Raw genomic sequence first — 20,186 nt, 5'->3', positions numbered from 1 at the left:
AATTCTTTGAAAATCTTCTCTGCTCCTAGGTATTAAATAAACTAACTAAGTGCATAGTTATGACGAGCAAGAGTGCCTCTACTAAAATTGTGAATTTTATGGCCCTGGGGTCAGGGGTTCTGGTGTTAGGGCGGGGCTCTATTGATTGAATAGTGAAAATACATGAATTCTTTGAAAATCTTCTTCTCTGCTCCTAGGTATTAAACTAAATAAGTGCATAGTTATGATGAGCAAGAGTGCCTCTAACAAAATTGTGAAATTTATGGCCCTGGGGTCAGGGGTTCTGGTGTTAGGGCGGGGCTCTATTGATTATATAGTGAAAGTACATGAATTCTTTGAAAATCTTCTTCTCTGCTCCTAGGTATTAAACTAAATAAGTGCATGGTTATGATGAGCAAGAGTGCCTCTACCAAAATTGTGAATTTTATGGCTCCAGGGTCAGGGGTTCTGGTGTTAGGGTGGGGCTCTATTGATTCTTTCAAAGTAGTTGCTGAGAAAACTGCGACCAAAAATTGGTTACAGACCGACAGACAAACGGAGCGGGGTTAAAAAAATTGTTGAAATTTTCTAAAAAAAAAAAAAAGGTTTTTCCACCTAGCTACCGACCCAGTTATTATACCCTGAGTCGGGACAGGGCATTCAAACATTTTGAAGGTGGCCCTTTAGATGTTTTAAGAGTTGATCTTTATATGGCGGATTCGAAGACCGCTATGGAATCTGGAGCACTGAAATATCCCGTACTGCTGTAAGGTATGAAGAATCTTAATTTGCAGCCTTCCATCGAATGGATAAAAAAGTCAAACAATTTGCACTTGAATTTAATAATAAAATCGCCTGGTAACATTTTTTAAAAGTAATTCCATACAAAAAGAAAATCAGACTTTGTCTTTCATATAAGTACATAAAAACATTTTATCATTCACCAATAAATTTTAAATATATTCTCTCAATAGGGTAAAATTTACTTTCGCTGGGTTCTTATTTCTGTCATATTGGTATCGCTTACAACCCTGAGTTTAAAGGAGCTACAGAAACAAACGATTCATTAAAGCGAGAGGCCCAGGAGCTACATCGCTCACCTGGGCACTGTGGCTAGGAGAAAAGCAGAAATCAGCTCTGTATTGAAAAGTTGAAATCCATAAGTGGTCCCAATCTACCCTTACAAGGGAGGGGGCTATGCTTTGAGCAAACTTGAATCTACGCGGAGTAAGGATGCTTGCTCATTTCCTTGAATAATTGTAGCTTTTTATCCTTAATTAAAGAACTAACACTGAGGTCAAACCCTACCATGATTTGAACAAACTTGAATCTACACGAACTGAGGATGCTTGCAAATTTCTTTGACTAACTGTGGTTTTTTACCCTTAAATATTAAACTTTCTCTGGGGTCCCACACTACATCTCCCAACCATGATTTTAATCTACACAATATGGGGATGCTTCCATATAGATATGACTATTCATAGCTGTATTGTTCTTGAAAAGGAGATTTTTCAAGTTTTTTCCTGTATATATATTCCTATGTTCGACTTTGATCGTCCCTTATGGCCCCGCCCTACTTCCCAGGGGTTATGCTTTTAACTTAAATAATCGTGGCTTTGCTGTTCTTGAAATTGATTGATAGTATATTGTTTAACGTCCTTCTGCAGAATTTTTCACTCATATGGAGACGCAACCACTTACCGATGGAGAGCTGCAAATTTTATCCTATGCTCGTAACTCGGGGCCATTGAGCAGGAAGGGATCTTTTTCGTGCTAGAACCTACTGCGACACGGGACCTGGTTTATACAGTCTCATCCGAAGGACCGATCTTCACGTCCCAAAGTGGGATTCGAACCCGCGATGTAAGGATCAATTCCGTACTTCGCAACTCTACAGCAGACGCTCTAACCACTGTGCCACGCGGACGACGCTGTTCTTGAGAACAAAATCTTTCCTATATATATATTTCTATGTAAAACTTTGATCGTTCGTTGTGGCCCCGCCAAACCCCAGAGGTTATCATGATTTGAACAAACTTGAATCAACACTACTTGAGGATGCTTCCATATGAATATGACCAATCATTGGCTTTGATGTTTTTGTGAGAAAAAAAATCTTGAAAGATTTTTTATGAAACTTATGAAGATGACTAGTATTCAACATCAAAAGTCCATAAAACAATACAAAATAGGAGCAGGGTATCTCGGACCTCCAAAATATTAGAGGTGGGATCAGGTGCCATCATATATATTTCTAAGTAAATATTTCATCGTTCCATGTGACCCCGCCCACCCCAAGGAGTCATGATTTGAACAAATTTGAATCTACACTACCTGAAGATGTCTCCCGATATGTTTAATCTTTCCTGGCACAGTGCTTCTTCAGAAAATTTTAAAATCATGCCACCCAATTTTCACTAATTCTGAATGATCTCCCCTTGAATGAGGGATTGACTCTCCATTGAATCTCCTTTACCCAAGGATGCTTTGTTTGTGGCTTGTTTGGTTAAAATTGACCAAGTGGTTCTGGAGAAGAAGTCGAAAATGTAAAAAGTTTACATACAGACCGACCTACTACTGACAGAATGTTATCAGAAAAGTTCACTTGAGCTTTAAGCTCAGGTAAGCTAAATATGCACTTTAAAAAGTCTAACAAATCTGAGTGAACGACTATAGTATATGAAATAATGTAAACAAAGGGTTGTCAATGTGTTCGATAGATAAAATAGACGTTTTTTAATATATATTATACGTACTGAAAGTGATATTGAGCAGACAACCGGCGATGAAAGTACAAGTCCCCAACCCTCGAAAAAAAAATCCCCAATGTTATTATTATTCAATTTGCGTGCTCTTCAAAGGAATGGGTAAAATCAGTTTCTATGATGTAGATGTTTCAATGATTTGGATGAAGTTTTTTTTCTGTTTTATTTTAACAAAAGAGACTGTTAACAAATAATACTCTTTACTTTTGCAATAAGTCGAGGTACTGATTAAAACTGCACAGCTTAAATGAAATACAAGACTGTACTGGACATTCACTTGGTATGGAAAAAATGCTAAATTAAAAAATGTCATATTTACATAATTTAACTCAATGTCCAAGGCATCATTACAAATTTGTTTGACTTGTTTCTTCTTTCCGAAAACAAACAGACATATTCCCATCTGTGTACGGGACAAGCATAATTTTTCCTTGTGAATAAACTCTTTCGTGTTGAATGTTTCTTTCTATGCTTCTGGAACTCGTTGAGTCCGCGGTAGGTATTTTTCCCGACTGATAAGAGAAGTACCGAGATGGATAGAAGTAGGGTTTACATGTTATTAAGCACTTAAAACCATGACGATATTTTTTGCTGTAGAAGCAATAAATTATAGGATTAACTCCACTGTTACATAATCCAAGCCACTGACTGACGGGTATAATGATTTCAAATAACAGATTAAATTCACTACTTTGTGGGCTTGGTGGATAGAAGTACAATTTGAAATATATCACATATAACGGCAACCATGAGAGAGCAAAGATACTTATTACTATTCCAAACATCTTGATGACTTTGATCTTGGATTTGTGAATAACACCACTATAGCAAGTATTGGAGACACCAGGGGCATGCCGGCGCCAAACACGGATCGTTATGGAAGTGTAACATACCATGATAAGAATCAATGGCAATGCATAACACAACAAGAACAGTCCAACAACAAAATAAGACCTTTGGATGTCGAAGTTTGGCCATAGTTGATGACACATGGGTATTATCTGAGACCCTGTATCCGATTCATAAGCCTCGTAAAATATGACGACCGGAAGTGATAAAGATATGGCAACAATCCAGATACAACCGATAGCAACTCGGGCCGCAGTTTTGGAAATTTTCGACAACCATGTGTTGCAAATTGCCATGTACCTAAATAGAATATACAATGAAATATGTATAAAAATATATATAATTTCTCAAATAAAGTGACATACGGCGAGAATTTTAAAGAGTTAAGTACATGTAAACTTGGTTTTAGAAAAAAAGTTTTCTTTTCTTTTTCCCTCCAATTGGCCTCTAGTATGAATATAAAAATTTCGAATTCTTTTTTGCAAGTCTCATCTTTAATTCGGTTTGCAAGTTTCTAAAATCAACCCGAGAATGCCGCGGAATGAGGCGGCGAATTCCCAGTTTTAAAATTAAGTAATAAAGACGGTTCTGACGTTTCCTGGTACGTTAAATATCTAAATCGTTAAAAAGCTTGGAAAATGTCAGATATTTCGGACTTAGGACCGGCCTAAAACGGCTAACTAAAGACGAAACAGGCGAAAACACAAAAAAACATACTATATAATAATCATTTAAGTGCTATCGCTTATGTTACGTCCTATTTAAATAAGGTTGAATAAATTGAAATTCCATTTGAAAGACAAATCATAAACCTTATGAAAAATTTTATATTTATAACTACGGATTTTAAATGTGTTTAAGAAATGCGAACAATTAAAGAAAATGTAGAATTGGTAGAAAGAGTTTGCTTTTCAACATTTTTTTTTACTTCCCCGCCGGATTTCTTCGAAATTTCTAACGTTCTCCGGGGTTAACTATTTTGATATTTTACATGCCAGGAAAACGTCAGAAATTGTGCCATTAGAAAAACTGGGAATTCGCGGCTTCCAGCCGGAGGCGGATTCTAGGGTTAATTTACATGTAAGATACTTGCAAACCGATTTAAATGTCAAACTCACGAGTTGGCGAAAGTTAGTATTTTTAGTACTACTGTAGATTCCTAATTATACGCGAGGAATTAATTTCCGCGTAATTTCGCGAGAAGCATCACTCGCGAAAAAATATTACACGCTTTTATTTTTATAGTGCTGAAATCTATGTAAAATCTGTTGATCAACCGTCCATTCGCGAATTATAATTCTCGCGATTTGACGTTTAAGAGCCAGTTCGCGATAGAAAGTACTCGCGAAAAATAAGGAATTTACAGTAACCCAGGCACGTAGCAACAGGTGGAGCCCCCCACTTTTTTTTTCCAACATTTAGGAAATGTTTAATGAAAGCCCCTCCCCCCCTTTATACTACGGGAAATTGATATAAGGGAAATGAATAGGTGAATAGGAAAAAATTGATACTGAAAGAAATTAGCATCGAAAAAAGCATCGAAACCCCCCCCCCCCCAAATAGGATTTTCGAGTTTTAGGCAATGTCCTTTTGTTTGTTTGTTTGTTTTTTTTTTTGTTTTTGTTTTTTTGGCTTGTCAACTTTTTCAAGTAAGTAAAAAAAATTTCTCTGACTGCCCCCCCCCCCCCCCCCATTTTCAAGAACGATGCTACGTGGCTGCTAACCAACATCGCTCTTATGGTTCATTTTTTGTACATTATACAAATCCGATGAAAACATTTTATCAGACTATCGAGATTTGTTTTCATTTCATGCATTTTAAAATCTTGCAACTCCTGTATCGAAATGTGGATCGATATTCGTGCGTACTAGAAACATGCTTTTGATAAATTCTAATTTCGGCATTCAGTTAGATCCGCAAGTATAAAAATCAACTCCTGTCGAAAGTTTTTATAATGGCGCCGCTTCTGACGTATTTCGGGCATGTCAAATATTAAAATCGTAAAAAAAAAAAAAAGCCTGGAAACGTCAGAGATTTCGGACTACAGTCATTTCTAACCGAGGAGATCGGCACACGCCGGCGAACATTACTCGGTAATATGGGGATTTGTCAAACTGGTGTTCGCCGAATACGCCGCTTGACCTTTGGTTACCCGACTTGTTACTTTATTTGACTTTGAAAGGTTCGCCGGCGTAAGCTTATCTCGTTGGTCTGAAATGACAGGCGAGGAATTAACCAGTCATAGGATTACATTACAGGAAGATAGAACAACTGTGGAAATGCAGATACTTTTTAACAATTCGACATGTTCTTTAAATATTTGCATATCTTAAACATATCATTAATTTAAAATCTAATGTAAATTCTAAAAATATAAAATTTTCATGAAGTCCATGATTTTTTTTTTAATTGAATTTCGAATTATTTAACCCCTTTTCACTAAGCCATAATGTAAAAAAGGATAGAACATAGTTAACTGATAATTATAAAGCATAATATTTTTTTCGCCGGTTTATTTTATTTGCCACTTAATCCTTTCCCGTCAGTTCTATGACCGGCCCAATTCGGTCTACGCCGTACGTATACTTTGACAAATAAAATTGGCCCCATATGTAACAAGCTGGATTACCAAAGGTCAATAGAGGCGTTCGGCGAACGCCGGTTTGACAATTGAAGTCCAACCAATATGAGCTTCAAATCAAATTATTGTAGTGTAACTTCGTATATAAATCCGATTTCCACCGCCTGAATATATTTTGATAATAAAAGAAAGATTTGTAGTGTCCTGTAGGGGAGAATAAGATTGCTTCAGGGAAAAAAATGTTCTTTAGCATTTCAATACATTAAAGAGGAGAATTTATGTATAGAGAACATAATTTACCATTGAACGAGTTTCCTTAACCATCGACCAGTTGAACTTAAATATGGATGTTTTTTTTAAATCAGTAATGTTCTTATTCTTCTCAAATAAAGAAAAAAAATGTATAATTTCATTTCATTCATTCGCTGAATTGCAAAAAAAGTCTTCCATCTCCAATATCAATCTTTGACTACGAGAATAACATTGATGAAAGGGAATTGTTGACGTGAATACATGTATATTTGAGAAATCGAGTTTTTTTTCCCCCGGTTCTTCATCATGTTATAGCTATTTAATGTCGGAAATGTGATTCAAGTAATCGTATCATCTAAAATTCATCTAACGACGTTGACTAATTAAGAAAAAAGAAAACTTGCAGGGTTTCCCCTGTAAGGGTGTTTTTATCACTTGCAGAGTATTGTAAGAAAAATAAAGCGATTGCTATCCAATCCCTTTGACTGTTGAGATGAAAAAGTCTTTGTATCCTTTGGCTTATTAGCAGTCGCATATCTGTTATTCTGAATTGCCTTCGAATGGCTCAGAAAGAATAGTTTAATTTCTACAGTGCTCTGCGAATCAATATTACGAAGGTGTGTATAAAGGGGTTTTTTTTTTTTTGTTAAACAGCATAAATAATTCATGAATGGAGGGGGCATTTTAATACGAATGTTCCCTTGATTTTAAAATTGCAAGAAAATAAAGCTTACCTTATTTAATATTTATTGTTGTTAATATGCTTTAAAGCAATATGAGCTGCATTTTTAAAAATTTTATTCTGCTCTTAAAATGTGTTAAAATGATAAATTTGTATTTAACTTAAACCTTTATGATCAATTTGACTAAAATAAAGCAGAAGAAAGACTTCTATTTACAATCCAATATACAGATTTACATAAGAAATCATTATTGTACAGGACGACAAAAATGTAATTTTTATTCAAACGAAGCTTATTAACACTTCTTCCATCGCAAATATGAACGACAGACGTTTATTAACGTTATTTTTTCTCTCATTGAAATAGTTATTTACAATTTTACAACAAACAATTCTGACATCAAAGTTGCAGCTCATATTGCTTTAAGATATATTGTGCTCTAGTTAAAAATATTTAAAATTAATAAACCGCGTTGATAAAACAGACATTTCAAACTGGTAGTCAATGACAAGCACACACCAGCAACAAACACCTGTCACGTTAGTCTAGTATAAAGGCGTTCGCTTCCTGAACGGGAGGCCAGGGTTCGATTCTCGTTAACCATACTCTAACGGTACCTTTGCTGATCGTCTGACATTAAAAGTGAAAGCCACGAATCATTTGGATAGTACCTCAAAAATGAAAATCCAGTGTCTCGGTAGACGTTGACATAATTTTAAAAAAACTTCACTGCTCAATTGCCCTGAAGTATAGAACTACTTCTAAAGCCTTCTATCGGTATTTTAAATATGAGTAAACGAAATCTTGAATGGGACTAAAACTACATACAGTCATCTTTACCAATCCTCCGAACAATGAGAAACCAAAATACGTTAAATTTACTAAATTTTGCAAACACGCAAAGAAACGCCTGCACTGGAGTACTGACTCCTCTACTGTCCGTAACTTTTACTAAGATTAACTGAAATAGTAATTATTGTAAATTTAAATAAAATCTTTTTTCGCTATTAATAGGTCGCCATGAAATCAATCGCATCTTCTCAGGCCTTTCAGGTAATCTTGTAAAAACTGGAAACACATTTACATCACTGAATGATTATAAACTTTTAGAATGTATCTGACTCACCAAATGCAGTGGCTTGCTATTTAAAGAAGTGTTGTATTGACGGAGGTGCAACTCTTTTTATGGTATATTTTAGGTTATATCAAAATAAAGCTCCATACTACAGATAAGGTTCGTCCCTTTTATTTTTTTTTCTGTAGGAGGGGGATGCTTTTGTTTGTCCCCCTTTTTTACTCATATGGTCACGTCACCACTTACTGGTGGACAGCTGCAAAGTTCAACCTATATTAGGCACTCAGGGCCATTGAGCAGTGAGGGATATTTTTCGTGCCAGCATCTACGGGACCTCGGATTACACGTTTAAAGCTGAACAGTACTCGTAAAAATGCATAGTCAGCCATATTTCCCGTTCTTCAACGCTCTCCCTACAACCCCTAACCCCTCTATAAAGAGCAGATCGCTTATCAGTTCAATGTATTTCGCTGTAGAGATCCGACGAGTGTAGACGTACATCTTACACTGCCGTGCCACTTGGTCGCGATGAAATTATCAAATTTTATGTATTTTTTCCAAAACAGGACAAAAATGTCATGAAAAATACAGGTCAATACATTATTTACAAACAAAAAATGCACAGGAAAACAACGAATAAACGCAAAATATCTAAGACCACGAAATGAGTACTACATGTCGACGAGTTTCGAGTGTGCAATCGGGTGTACCGAAATCGAACGGTTTTTTAGTTTACACAAGGTGAGAATACTCAGATAATAATTCTACAAATTGGTACCATCAGTAAAAGGAGATATTCATACATTATCTATATTATTATTTACTTTGTTCAGCGTAATTTAAAGATCATCTTTTAAATTTTTTGTTGAACGACATTTTATTCATTACTTAAACGGAAATTGAAAATCTTGTATGGTCGTCAAGGACCCTTGCAGTAACTTTTTCCTTAGAATAATGTTCCATTTAGATCACTTTTCTTCAGGATTACACGGATTAGCAGTTGTCAATATTTTCTTCCTCAATTTGATTGTACAGACATGCTGAACAAAATTTGAAGACGCATAGTGATGGATGGTAAATTCTTTTTCTCCGATAAAGTCCTTCTTTTTCTTTTTTTTTTTTTGAAAATGATGTGTACGCAGTTGCGTAATTGCCTACAGGCAGCTAGGAGCTAGACCATAAGCCTGTCTCCAAAAGTCATGCTAACCTTATAACAGGAAAGAGGAGAGTTCAGTGGTGGTTTCAATCGGTGGATCTTCATTGTAAGCTGCTTGCATGTTTGCCCCCTTTGATATAGCCCCTTGGGCCTTTTCGACTTTTTTCTTATAAATTATTTTTCAGTGTCATATTTGTGATAAAAACTATACCAACAATTCGAAAAATTACCCAAAACAAACGTTTTATAAATCTACCCTACATTGAATTCGATATATAAAACTCAACAAGGTTGCCAACTCCATCAAAGCTTATGGAACTTAAGTAATGAGGTGAGGACTTATTACCCATTTTCCCTATATAACCAAATATACCTGAAAGATATCAACAAAAGTTAATACATTCTTGTTTTTTGTTTTTTTTTTTTTTGTACGAATTCTTCATCAAGAATGTTTCAAACGTTTTCTAGATTGTACATGAAATATTTAAAGAAAAGAAGGTATTTTAATAAATTGTATTTTGAAAAGGGCATAACTCTCAAAACGAATCATGCAAATCAGGTATTTGAAAAATAATTGGAAACATTTCATTTACCTCAGCGGTTTAGAACTATATGCTTCCAATACATTTGAAATACTCTTTTAAAGTGTGTATCAATCATATTTCAAAACACATCGTCGCAAACCACGGCCAAAATGTACACTCCTCTCCCATCTGGAGAGAGCTATATATGCGGACTACGGACCGTGGCTTGAGACGATGTTCAAAACTGATTCAGACTTTCTGCAGAACTGTGTATTTCGGTAAAAAGTCGTCTCCTCGTCACTTCCGTTCAATAAGCTTTGATCAGGTTAAAAACGCTAACATCTGTGGAAAACTCGCCATAACAACTGTTGAAGTGCCTTAACCTTTATAAGAGATGGTGGGTAATGAAAAGAGTATTTCATTTACGATATGAGTTGTTGATTTTAGGGCTTTGTTTAGATTTATGAGACAAACAAGAAACATATATATTGACGCAAGCATAAAAAATCGGCCGCAAACCAATTGGTCCTTTCAATGAAGCAAGTAGAAACTGGAATGCTTGATCTGTTATAATTAAAATATCTTATATTTATATGTTAATAAATATATCCCTGTGACATTGAACATTTGCCTGCGACATAACAGGATTTTCTTCCATACATAATACATGTACATTACTACATGTATAAGCAAACTACTCATAGTCCTCTGCGTCTCCGTGCATAGTTTGGTATAAACTAACTCTGTCGGAAGTTTGATGTTTTTAAAGTATTTTTTTTTTTACATTTGAAGATTAAAACTAAAGGAGATGGGTGAACATGACGAGAGATAAGCCCATAGCGCGACAAACATGAAGGTGAAAAATTAAATCTCAATTGTATAAAAATTTTCCTGAATATTTCATTTAACATTAAAGTTTATTATACTTTCATGTTAAATACTAAAATCTGATTGGTTTAGACGCAGTTAACAATCCGTTCTATTACCCTCAGCCTTAGCAACGCATGTGACAACGGGTAACACAACGGTAATGCCATATGCGTGGATATTATGCGCGTACGGTTCACCGTAGAATTCTCAAAACGTCAGTTGCGCGTTTGGAAGAACTGGAATAAACTTGACGTCAATAAAAGCTTACGTCCGATGTAGCTTACTTGAAAACAACAAACGACAGAAAACATGCTTGCGAGTGCAGAAATAACGAAACTTTATATGATAAAAGACTCTTAGAGTATCAAACAAACAATAAAAAGGTCAGTAAATCTTTTTGGAAGTAGCGAGGAGTTTGAAAGCTTTCTAAACGTGAACATAAAGATGATCGACGACTTTTTTTTTTGCCGACTTAATTTAAGAAGACATTTAGTATAATAACATAAATGGTGCCTGTTTTGGAGGGTAACAGTTGAAATTGACACCCCTCGGAAAACCATTGTCAACCTCCGCTGACGCGTCGGTTGACAATGGTTTTCCGAGGGGTGTCAATTACAACTGTTACCCTCCAAAACAGGCACCATTTATATAATACTTCATGTAAAATCTCTACAACTTCCACAAAGCTCGTGAAGATTGAAGTTATTTGCCTATGAAATATCATACACACACAAAAGTGAAGAAAACGAGTCATTTTTTCACACTATAACACTATTTTTCGATACGAGTGGGTCTTCGCTCCATTTTTTTGAACGTTAATCCTCAAAGTTTTTATACAAACATACATATTTAGGTTTCCAAAATTATAGAGCAAAGATCCACTATACCTTTAAAATATAATTTTATGACATAACTTTCGTATCTTTTCGAGAAATACTTGAAGTATATCAATGGTCATATCACAAACATGATTTAAATGCCACACTTCATCAGGACTTGTGTAGCGTAGTGGTTAGCGTGCTAGTCTCAATAGAGAATGAATTGCGGGATTTTTATTTCCATTGTTCAAACCCGATGGATACCACATTATTTTTTTTTAAATAAAAGAATAAATTTTAACGAAAAAATTTCCTAAAAGCTGTTTGTTTTTCATGATTTGAAATTTTCATAAAAATCAATGATGAAAACTTTACTCTAAATACTAAATTCACAATTTGAATATGATTTTTATATGAAGCTAGTGGGCTTTCTGCACGCTAATTAAGTTCACCCATCTCCTTTAAAGTTATCTTAACCATAGAGATATATAGTTTTACTTTAATAAAAACGCAAGAAATATGTGGGGCTCTTCGCTCGTTCTCAAAGGATGTAACCCCCCCCCCCCCCCAACTCCCTCTAGATCCGCCACTACATTTCTCTTTGGTGTGAGATGTGGCGTGAAAAGGCTTGGCATACTGTAAAACACACTTTATCCTTGTTTGTTGGAGCAAAATCTCGTAATATTCTGTCTGATAATTAATTGTCATTTAATCATTTGGAAATTTTCTTTCGGAAATGTATATATATACACGGCATTTTAAAATATATTAGCGAGCGCAGCTCTATATAATTCATAGACTATATTTTTAGAGCATAAGTGCTACTTGGACACTCATTTATATTTATTTTCTGTGTTGTCTTATTTATATGCATGATATATATGTGCTTTCTGTGTCGTTTTGTGTGTATATGTGTAAATATTGCTTGTTGTGATGCATGACAATGTAATTCTAACTGTTTTATATGTGTAGATAGTGTAGTACTAATATAATGTCGGTCAAAAGCTCTACAGAGCTTATGTTTCTGTTTTATAAAAATCCGACTCGAAATAAAATTTTCTGATTCTGATTCTGAGCGTCGCGAAAAACGCTAACTGCGATCTTGTGTGAGAAAATAAATCAGTTTAAAAAATTAGTACCTCGGAGAGAAAAATACATCAACTGTTGAAGTGTACCCCATATTTACAAAATTTTAATTTTATGATTATTGTGCATATTTTGTTAAACATTTAAACACTCTGTTTTTTTTAATATTCTATTATATGAATGTCAAATATTTTTTTAACTCACGACAACTTCAAACTTTCATATCAAATAACCGACCGCCTCCTGGCGGCCGGTAATCAACCAATATTCCTCGGCAGTGCCTCTCGGTTTGCAGACGAAGTTGGCAACCTTGTTAATTTATATATAGACAGTGGGGTAGAATTTTTTTTATGTAAAATGTTAGTTTTAGCAAATTTTCTGAAATGATAGGATAGATTATATCACAAACTTAACTACCCCAAATTAGGTATCCATGTTATGCCACCTTACCAAGCAAGATGCTATGCATCTTATATATTTGTGAAAAATTGACGCCCCCCCCCCCCCTCAACCCCCGATAATTTTGTGAAAAAGTTAATTTTAGTGTTGTAGTACATAAGTATAGGACAAAATTTGCAGCTCTCCATCGGCAAGTGATGGCGTCTCTATATGAGTGAAAATTTTTCGAGAGGGGCGTTTAACAACATAAAATCAATCAATCATTTTACACGCAGTTTTGTTGCGGAAATAGGAAAGGATATGCTACAAACAGTTACATATTTTTTCCAAGATAAAGTGAAAAGATATCGAGAATCGGTGAACTGTTTATGCACACTTAATATACAATTTTCTATAGGTGGCATTGTAGCTCTGTGGTCATGCATTTTTTTAGACTGGTCAGAGACCTTCAGATCTGCAGGCAGGTGAAAGCGGGGAAAAAAACCAAAATTTAACAAAATGTGTTTGTGAAACACAGTTTACACTGATGCCCTCATGTGGCAGCTTATAGCAAGGGTTGAATTCTTTCAATACGTAATACCGCGAGTACCTCGCAGTTATCTAACTTACTACTGCTCTTTTGCAGTCGAGAAAGCTCAAATCTCGGGAGATTACTGGGGCACATGGCATTGTTTACAATAGTGACAGTTGAATGATTTGAACAATTTTATGCCGAAAGTACAATGTATTGTCAAGAATTGAACTCCAAATAGTAGATTGTTAAATAAGGAAAGTTTAGATTATTTTATCAGCTTTAAAATGTGACGATTTTCAATGAAAATTTCATGAGAAGAGCCCGCTTATTAAAAAATATCGTTAAAAATTAACAATTTAGGATTAGCTCCTCTCAAAAATTAATTAGGCTGGTTCAGCGATTGTTTAGCAAGGTATTTCACCAGGATTTTTTACTTATCTGTCCTCATAAATTCTACGATGATCGATCTTGCATTGTATTCAGTAGCACATTAGTCCCCATCCAACAGACATTTCTTACCTCCATCGTGAAAGAGTTCCGCTGAGTTAAGTAATTGCAATATCAAGTATTGCATGTCAAACTCCAAAGGTCAAGGTCAAATGTGTTTGTACCCAAAGGAAGGTCTTCTTACAAGAAATACACCAGTTAAATATGAAAGCCCTATTTCTAAATGTTTAAAAGTTATGACCAAGGTTAAAGTTTTTAAAAAGTTCGCCAAACTCTTAGGTCAAGGTAAAAAATATTTATACTAGCTGAAAGGTCTTGTCACAATGAATACAAATGTGAAGGATGAAAACCCTAGCTTGAACTGTTCAAAAGTTATGGCCAAGGTTAAAGTGTGGTATTTTTTTGTAAAAATATGTCCAATGTCAAGAGGTCAAATTAGGTGGTACCCATGGAAAGGTCTTGACGCAAGGAATACACCTGTGAAGTATGAAAGCCATAGCCCCACCCACTCAAAAGTTATGGGCTAGGTTAAAGTTGACAACAGAGACAGACAGACAAACAAACAGGACAAAAACAATATACCCCCGGGATTTTTCGATTCAGGGGCATAAAAATGATTTTGTTGACCTTTACTACACAAATTGGCATGTCATCCGAGTTCTTTACCTTTCAGAGATCTTAATGGAAGTACTAGTCAGATTTGGATTAGATTAAGAAGAGAGAAACCTTGACCTACGTAACTACATATTCTTCACAAACACTCACTGGTTTTAAGTAAGGGGTTAGCAAATTTCTCATTTTTAAATTTCATCAGACGAACATCCACGCAGACTGAAAATTGATTGATTGTATTTTGCTTTACGTCCCATTCGAGAATGTTTCACTTTTATATCACCATATATCGATGAAAGGTTTCAAATTTTGACCTTTACTCGGTACTAAGGGCCATTGAGCTGTGAAGGACCCTCATTGTGCCAGCACGATATATGTTCTTTTATGGATACATAACTCTCTCTTAATGTTTTAGTCACTGGACAGTTTTTCGACTTGTTCTTGTGAAGGTTTCTTGAATTGACTTTTGAATTACATTTTCTATATGAATGTATATGTTTATTTTCCCCCACGAGATAATTCATTCATCATGCATATTAAACACCTTGTGATCGAAATTTGTAGAATACTGTAACTATTTTCAGTTCTCCATTAATTCGTCTGCGTGTGTTGGTTTCCTGGTCAAGTTGCTGTAGTCTGAAATATGTGACGCTTTCCAGGCTTTGTTAAGGTTTTGATATTACGTACCAGGAGAACGTCTGGACTGGCGCCATTACGAAACGTGGCGATTCGACGCCTTCAACTAGAGGCAGTATTCTCGGATTAAGTTTTGGTACTAACGTTGGAAACGGCGAAATTTCCAATTTTCGTAAAGGCGCCACTTCTGACGTTTTCCTGTCACGTAATATATGAAAACCTTTAAAAAAAACTGTAATACTTAAGAATTTCGGACTAAAGTAACTGTCCCATTACTCCATTACAAAAATCTTTTAAACACCCACATAGCAATTAGCATATCATTGCAAGGACTAAAGTTTCAAAAATGCATAGGAAGAGTGTTTAATCAAACATATTCACTCGTTAATCATTACATTATTCCTTCACTTAATCGAACTTTTATTTTAGGATAAGTGCCCCTCATTTTATCCGAATTAATATTGTAAATGCATTTTAGGATTGGCTACATTTACCAAACATTTCACATCATTCCATGTAAACAGATCACTACATACCAAATTATTCGCCTGACAGGTACAGAACCTTCATACGGTTCCTTTAATGGACAAAAAGAATTACATTATTACCATAAAAATGTTATGAAAAGGAGAGATGGAACATTAATTTCGGGAAACCAATCGTTATTGGAAGAATGAGTTTTTTAAAGTGATGATAAAACTTTTCCGAGGCATTGTATTAGATGATCACGACGTTTAACACGAATTTCCGGATATTCAAAGGTCACATATGCAAGACATTTTCAACATAACAAGTGTTAAATGGTGTCTTGAAATTTATCATCAGCAACCCAAAAAAGTTAAAACCAAGTTCGTGTACTTGAGTTATCAGTGGGTAAATGTTATTAATCAACACAAAAGAAATTTTATCTGTAATTTTTCGTTTGCAACTTCCAAATGTTTATGCGTGTTATTTGTAAGAAACCACTAGAATGCATATAAATTATTTCATCTTTACTTTCATTTACTAACAGCATAACAAACCTGTCTACAGCAATGAGAGCCAACGTATTCACTGATGCACAAACAGATACTTGTTGAATAAAAGGCGTCGCTTTACACATCATCGCACCCAACCGCCAGCCTGTAATTAGAGAACTGATTGACAGAATGTTTTCATTACATGTGTAGATTCTTTTATAACCCTTTTGCCTTCAATACTAACCTTTGTGGTATAAAAAAAAAAAGAGATCTTGGTATGCTTTAAAATTGACTCAAGTATAAGTGAAAAAAAATGAAAAGGATGGTTTAAATAAGTATGATAATCAACTTTAAAATGTACTAGTCGGGAACAAGCGCTGTTTGCCATTTTAAAGTTTTGACCGACCCCCAACCTGAACAACAACTTGAAGACATACCTGTACATGTACCATTTTATTACACCAGTATATAATTTTCTTATCTAAATCTTGGATATGTGGTGTTTGTGATATGACTATAAGACTTTTCTTGAAAGAATTTCTAAAACTTACAAGAGAGGAGATAATTAGGACATTAAACCAATTTACTGGTTTAAAAAAAATCTTCCTTAAAACCTCTGAGCAGATTATCACCAAAAATACACACGAAGATGTTGCTACGTTATTCAAGGCGAAAGGCCTGTTCTCAACGTCACTTCAAGGTTGACTGGACAGGATAAAATCTTGTCAGTTAATGCATTTTAAGAACTCATGTCATGTTGACACAAATGAAGGTCACTACATGCATTATCTACTCTCAAGGTCACTTCAAAGTTGACAAAAATTACGTTTTGTTAAAAAATTTAGTATTGTTTACATGAAGGACAAGGGTCATAAAATCTTGTCAGTCTAGCTATGTATCTATAGATCTCGTATCACATTGACACAAATGCAGGTCACTAAATTGTATGACCTACTTTGAAAACTTTACAGGTATTCATTTTAAGTTTGATGCATGTATTTGATATTTTGAAGCTCATGATCATAATTGTTTCAGTTTATGCATCTTGTCTTTTAGTGTATCAACTAGGTGACCTACTTCTCCAGTTTTATGACTAATTATTTCGAAAAACCTTTAAGATCATTGTTTTAGATAAATTAATGACAGGTTTAGAATCAAATCTTGTTAGTTGATGCATCTTGGGACCTTGAAACAATTCAAAAATAGGTTACGATCACGTACTTTGTGAATTTTGCGTTTATTATTGTTTTACCCTACTATAGTTAACTATAGTTTACTATTGAATAGTACCAAAGTTATAACTTTGGAAACTATGGTGAAAACTTTGGAACTTTGATTAACTATGGTGAAAACTTTGAAACTTTGATTTACTACAGTAAAAACGAAATTGAAACTTTGATTTACTATGGTGAAAACTTTGGAACTTTGATTTACTATAGTAAAACTTTGTTTTTGGAACTTTAATTTACTATAGTAAAAACTTTGGAACTTTGATTTACTATGGTAAACTTTGGAAATTTGATTAACTGTGGTAAAAACTTTGGAACTTTGATTTACTATGGTAAAAACTTTGGAACTTTGATTTACTATAGTAAAAACTTTGGAACTTTGATTTACTGTGGTGAAAACAACTTTGATTTACAAAAATAGGTTTGATTAACTATAGTAAAAACTTTGGAACTTTGATTTACTATGGTGAAAACTTTGTGAATTTTTTGGAACTTTGATTTACTGTGCATTTATTTTCAAATTGTTTTAGACATACTTTGGACACTCTAAAGCCTATAATCATCCATCTTTGTCAGCTGATGTCTCCTTAGGCTTCAAAATATTTCGACCAAAAAGACTAATCATGACATACTTTAAAATGTTAGAAGTATTTAGGCACTAATTGGTCACTCTAACCCGTTTTTGAAATTTTATAGCTGCAATGTATATGTAAATATTTCAGACAATTATTGGCATCAATTCATCAAAATTTGTCAGTTGATACATCCAAGGTTCTCGGAATATGTCAACTGAAAAGTGGGTCACACTGACTTACTTTTAATATTTTATGTCTGTATTTGAATATTTCGGATACTTGTGGACTAAAAGTATTTCACTTTATTTCATTTAGAAATATTTAAAACAAGAACTAGTAATTCATTTTGTAAAAACCCTTGAATTCTATATTTTTACAAACCTTATGCTTTTTAATGATATAAAATATTGCAATGAAAGCCAACAGAAATCAATAAAATCTCTATAACTTTTTATTTCAATCTAAAAAAAAAATCAACAAAACAAAGTGTTTTAGTGATTTCATGAAGGGTTTCAATTTCACCGGGTCTATCCACACATGCAGGTTGTATGCTTGCTGTGAACAGGGTACATCCTATAGGCGAGAGATAGGTAACAAACATGCCTTATCTGTTTAAACTTGCACTATTTGGATATATTTCGCTAGAAAGCATGTATAAGTACCAATTGAATAGGACTTATGTTGTTCAATTTAAATTTGCCTTTCCTTGTTTTGTCTTCTGTTTCATCGGTAATAAAGTTTATCTTCTCTAGATAAAGTAGGTAGTTTAGAGCACATATTTTCTCATTTTCTATGTTATCGTAAAAAAGATAACTTTTTACAAATAAGCAACTGAACATGCTCAATGGTAACTTACTTTTCCTTCTCGAAAGTCGTATGAGATAAATAGAACATCTATAATTGTGTGATTTGATATTGGCTTTATCCAACTGGTTGAAATGGTGTATATTCGCTCAGCAAGCCTCGCGAATATATACACCATTTCAACCCGTTGGATAAATCCAAATTCAAATCACACAATATAGATATCCTCTATTTTATCTAATGATTTTTTTGTTTAGTTCAACTCTTAAGCCTCGCCCTGGACTCTGTATCATTTTTCAACAATGCTCAATAAAAGTTTTTTTTTTCATATTTGAATATAAACAGACCGGTTTATTAAAATTTCACTCTTTTAGAATTAGTTGGGCCACATTTTTTAAAATGGTATAAGCGAAGTTGAAATCAAAACCACTCGCAGTTTGAGTTCTGCTGCCTACAAGTCATACATGTACATAAAGCCAGTTTTTAAAAGACACGCAAATTTGAAAAAAAATGTTCAAAACAGTTTCAGATTGAATTGATCATTGAATCACCACTGATATATTGGAATCTAAAATCTGTTCAACAGAGAATAAATTACAACCTAGGATTTGAATAGCATGGGATAATTTGGCATTTGATACTCGAGTATTATATGGATGAATGTAAATTTGTTGGCGGGTGACCCACAAAAATACGTTATGTTTCATTTGGCAGAAGTTTGCATGAAACATATGGAGATAACGAACAGTATTCAAGAACAAAAGTCCATAAAACTACAAAATACGAGCAGAACAAACACAGACCCCTAAAATATCAGAGGTTGGATCAGGAGATAACGAACAATATTCAAGATAAAAAGTCCATAAAACTATAAAATACGAACAGAGCAAACAAATACCTCAAACATATCAGAGGTGGGATCAGGTGCCATGGAGGAGTGAGCATCCCCTGTCGACCGGTCAATAAAATGCCAATGTTTAGTTATTTCTTAATTAGATTAGGATAATTATCAATTTCTTGTGAATTCTATGTATTTGTTTTCCAGTAAAGCACAATGATTTGTAAAGGGTGCTTTTAGTGTCGCTTAGTTTCATTACAGTAATAAGTTTCAATGCGTATCGATCAACTACACACACGTATGCGTTGTATAGACACGTAGTTTTTACACTTAACTACTTAAATAATCTAGGTTCCATGAGCGCCAATTACCGAGTTATAAACACTTTAAATGGACAAGGGAAAGCGAAAGGAAAGCATACCAGAAACTGCATGGAAGATTTTTTAACAAATCCTAGAAAATAATGAAGACCACTGTTATAGTCCTATACGAAATATTTTCATGTAAAAGCTCTAAATACTAAAAATCTGC

The 20,186-nt window shown here is 34.4% G+C and overlaps 1 protein-coding gene across 1 annotated transcript; it reads right to left on the bottom strand.

The window, feature by feature from the left end:
* Window positions 1-2,968: 2,968 nt before the first annotated feature.
* Window positions 2,969-16,366, bottom strand: LOC134265254 (neuropeptide SIFamide receptor-like). The gene is made up of 2 exons (XM_062747499.1): window positions 16,273-16,366; window positions 2,969-3,896 (listed from the first exon to the last, which is right to left on the bottom strand). The coding sequence occupies exons 1-2, from the start codon at window positions 16,353-16,355 to the stop codon at window positions 3,095-3,097; spliced, it is 885 nt and encodes a 294-aa protein (XP_062603483.1). The 5' UTR covers window positions 16,356-16,366; the 3' UTR covers window positions 2,969-3,094.
* Window positions 16,367-20,186: the final 3,820 nt, after the last annotated feature.

The sequence above is a fragment of the Saccostrea cucullata genome, unplaced genomic scaffold (genome assembly GCF_032062105.1).
Source record: "Saccostrea cucullata isolate Sc308-1 unplaced genomic scaffold, CSIRO_AGI_Scuc_v1 ctg1213, whole genome shotgun sequence".
NCBI lineage: Eukaryota > Metazoa > Mollusca > Bivalvia > Ostreida > Ostreidae > Saccostrea > Saccostrea cuccullata.
Note: the sequence above shows the minus strand (reverse complement) of the source record. Positions and strands in the feature narration are given on the sequence as shown.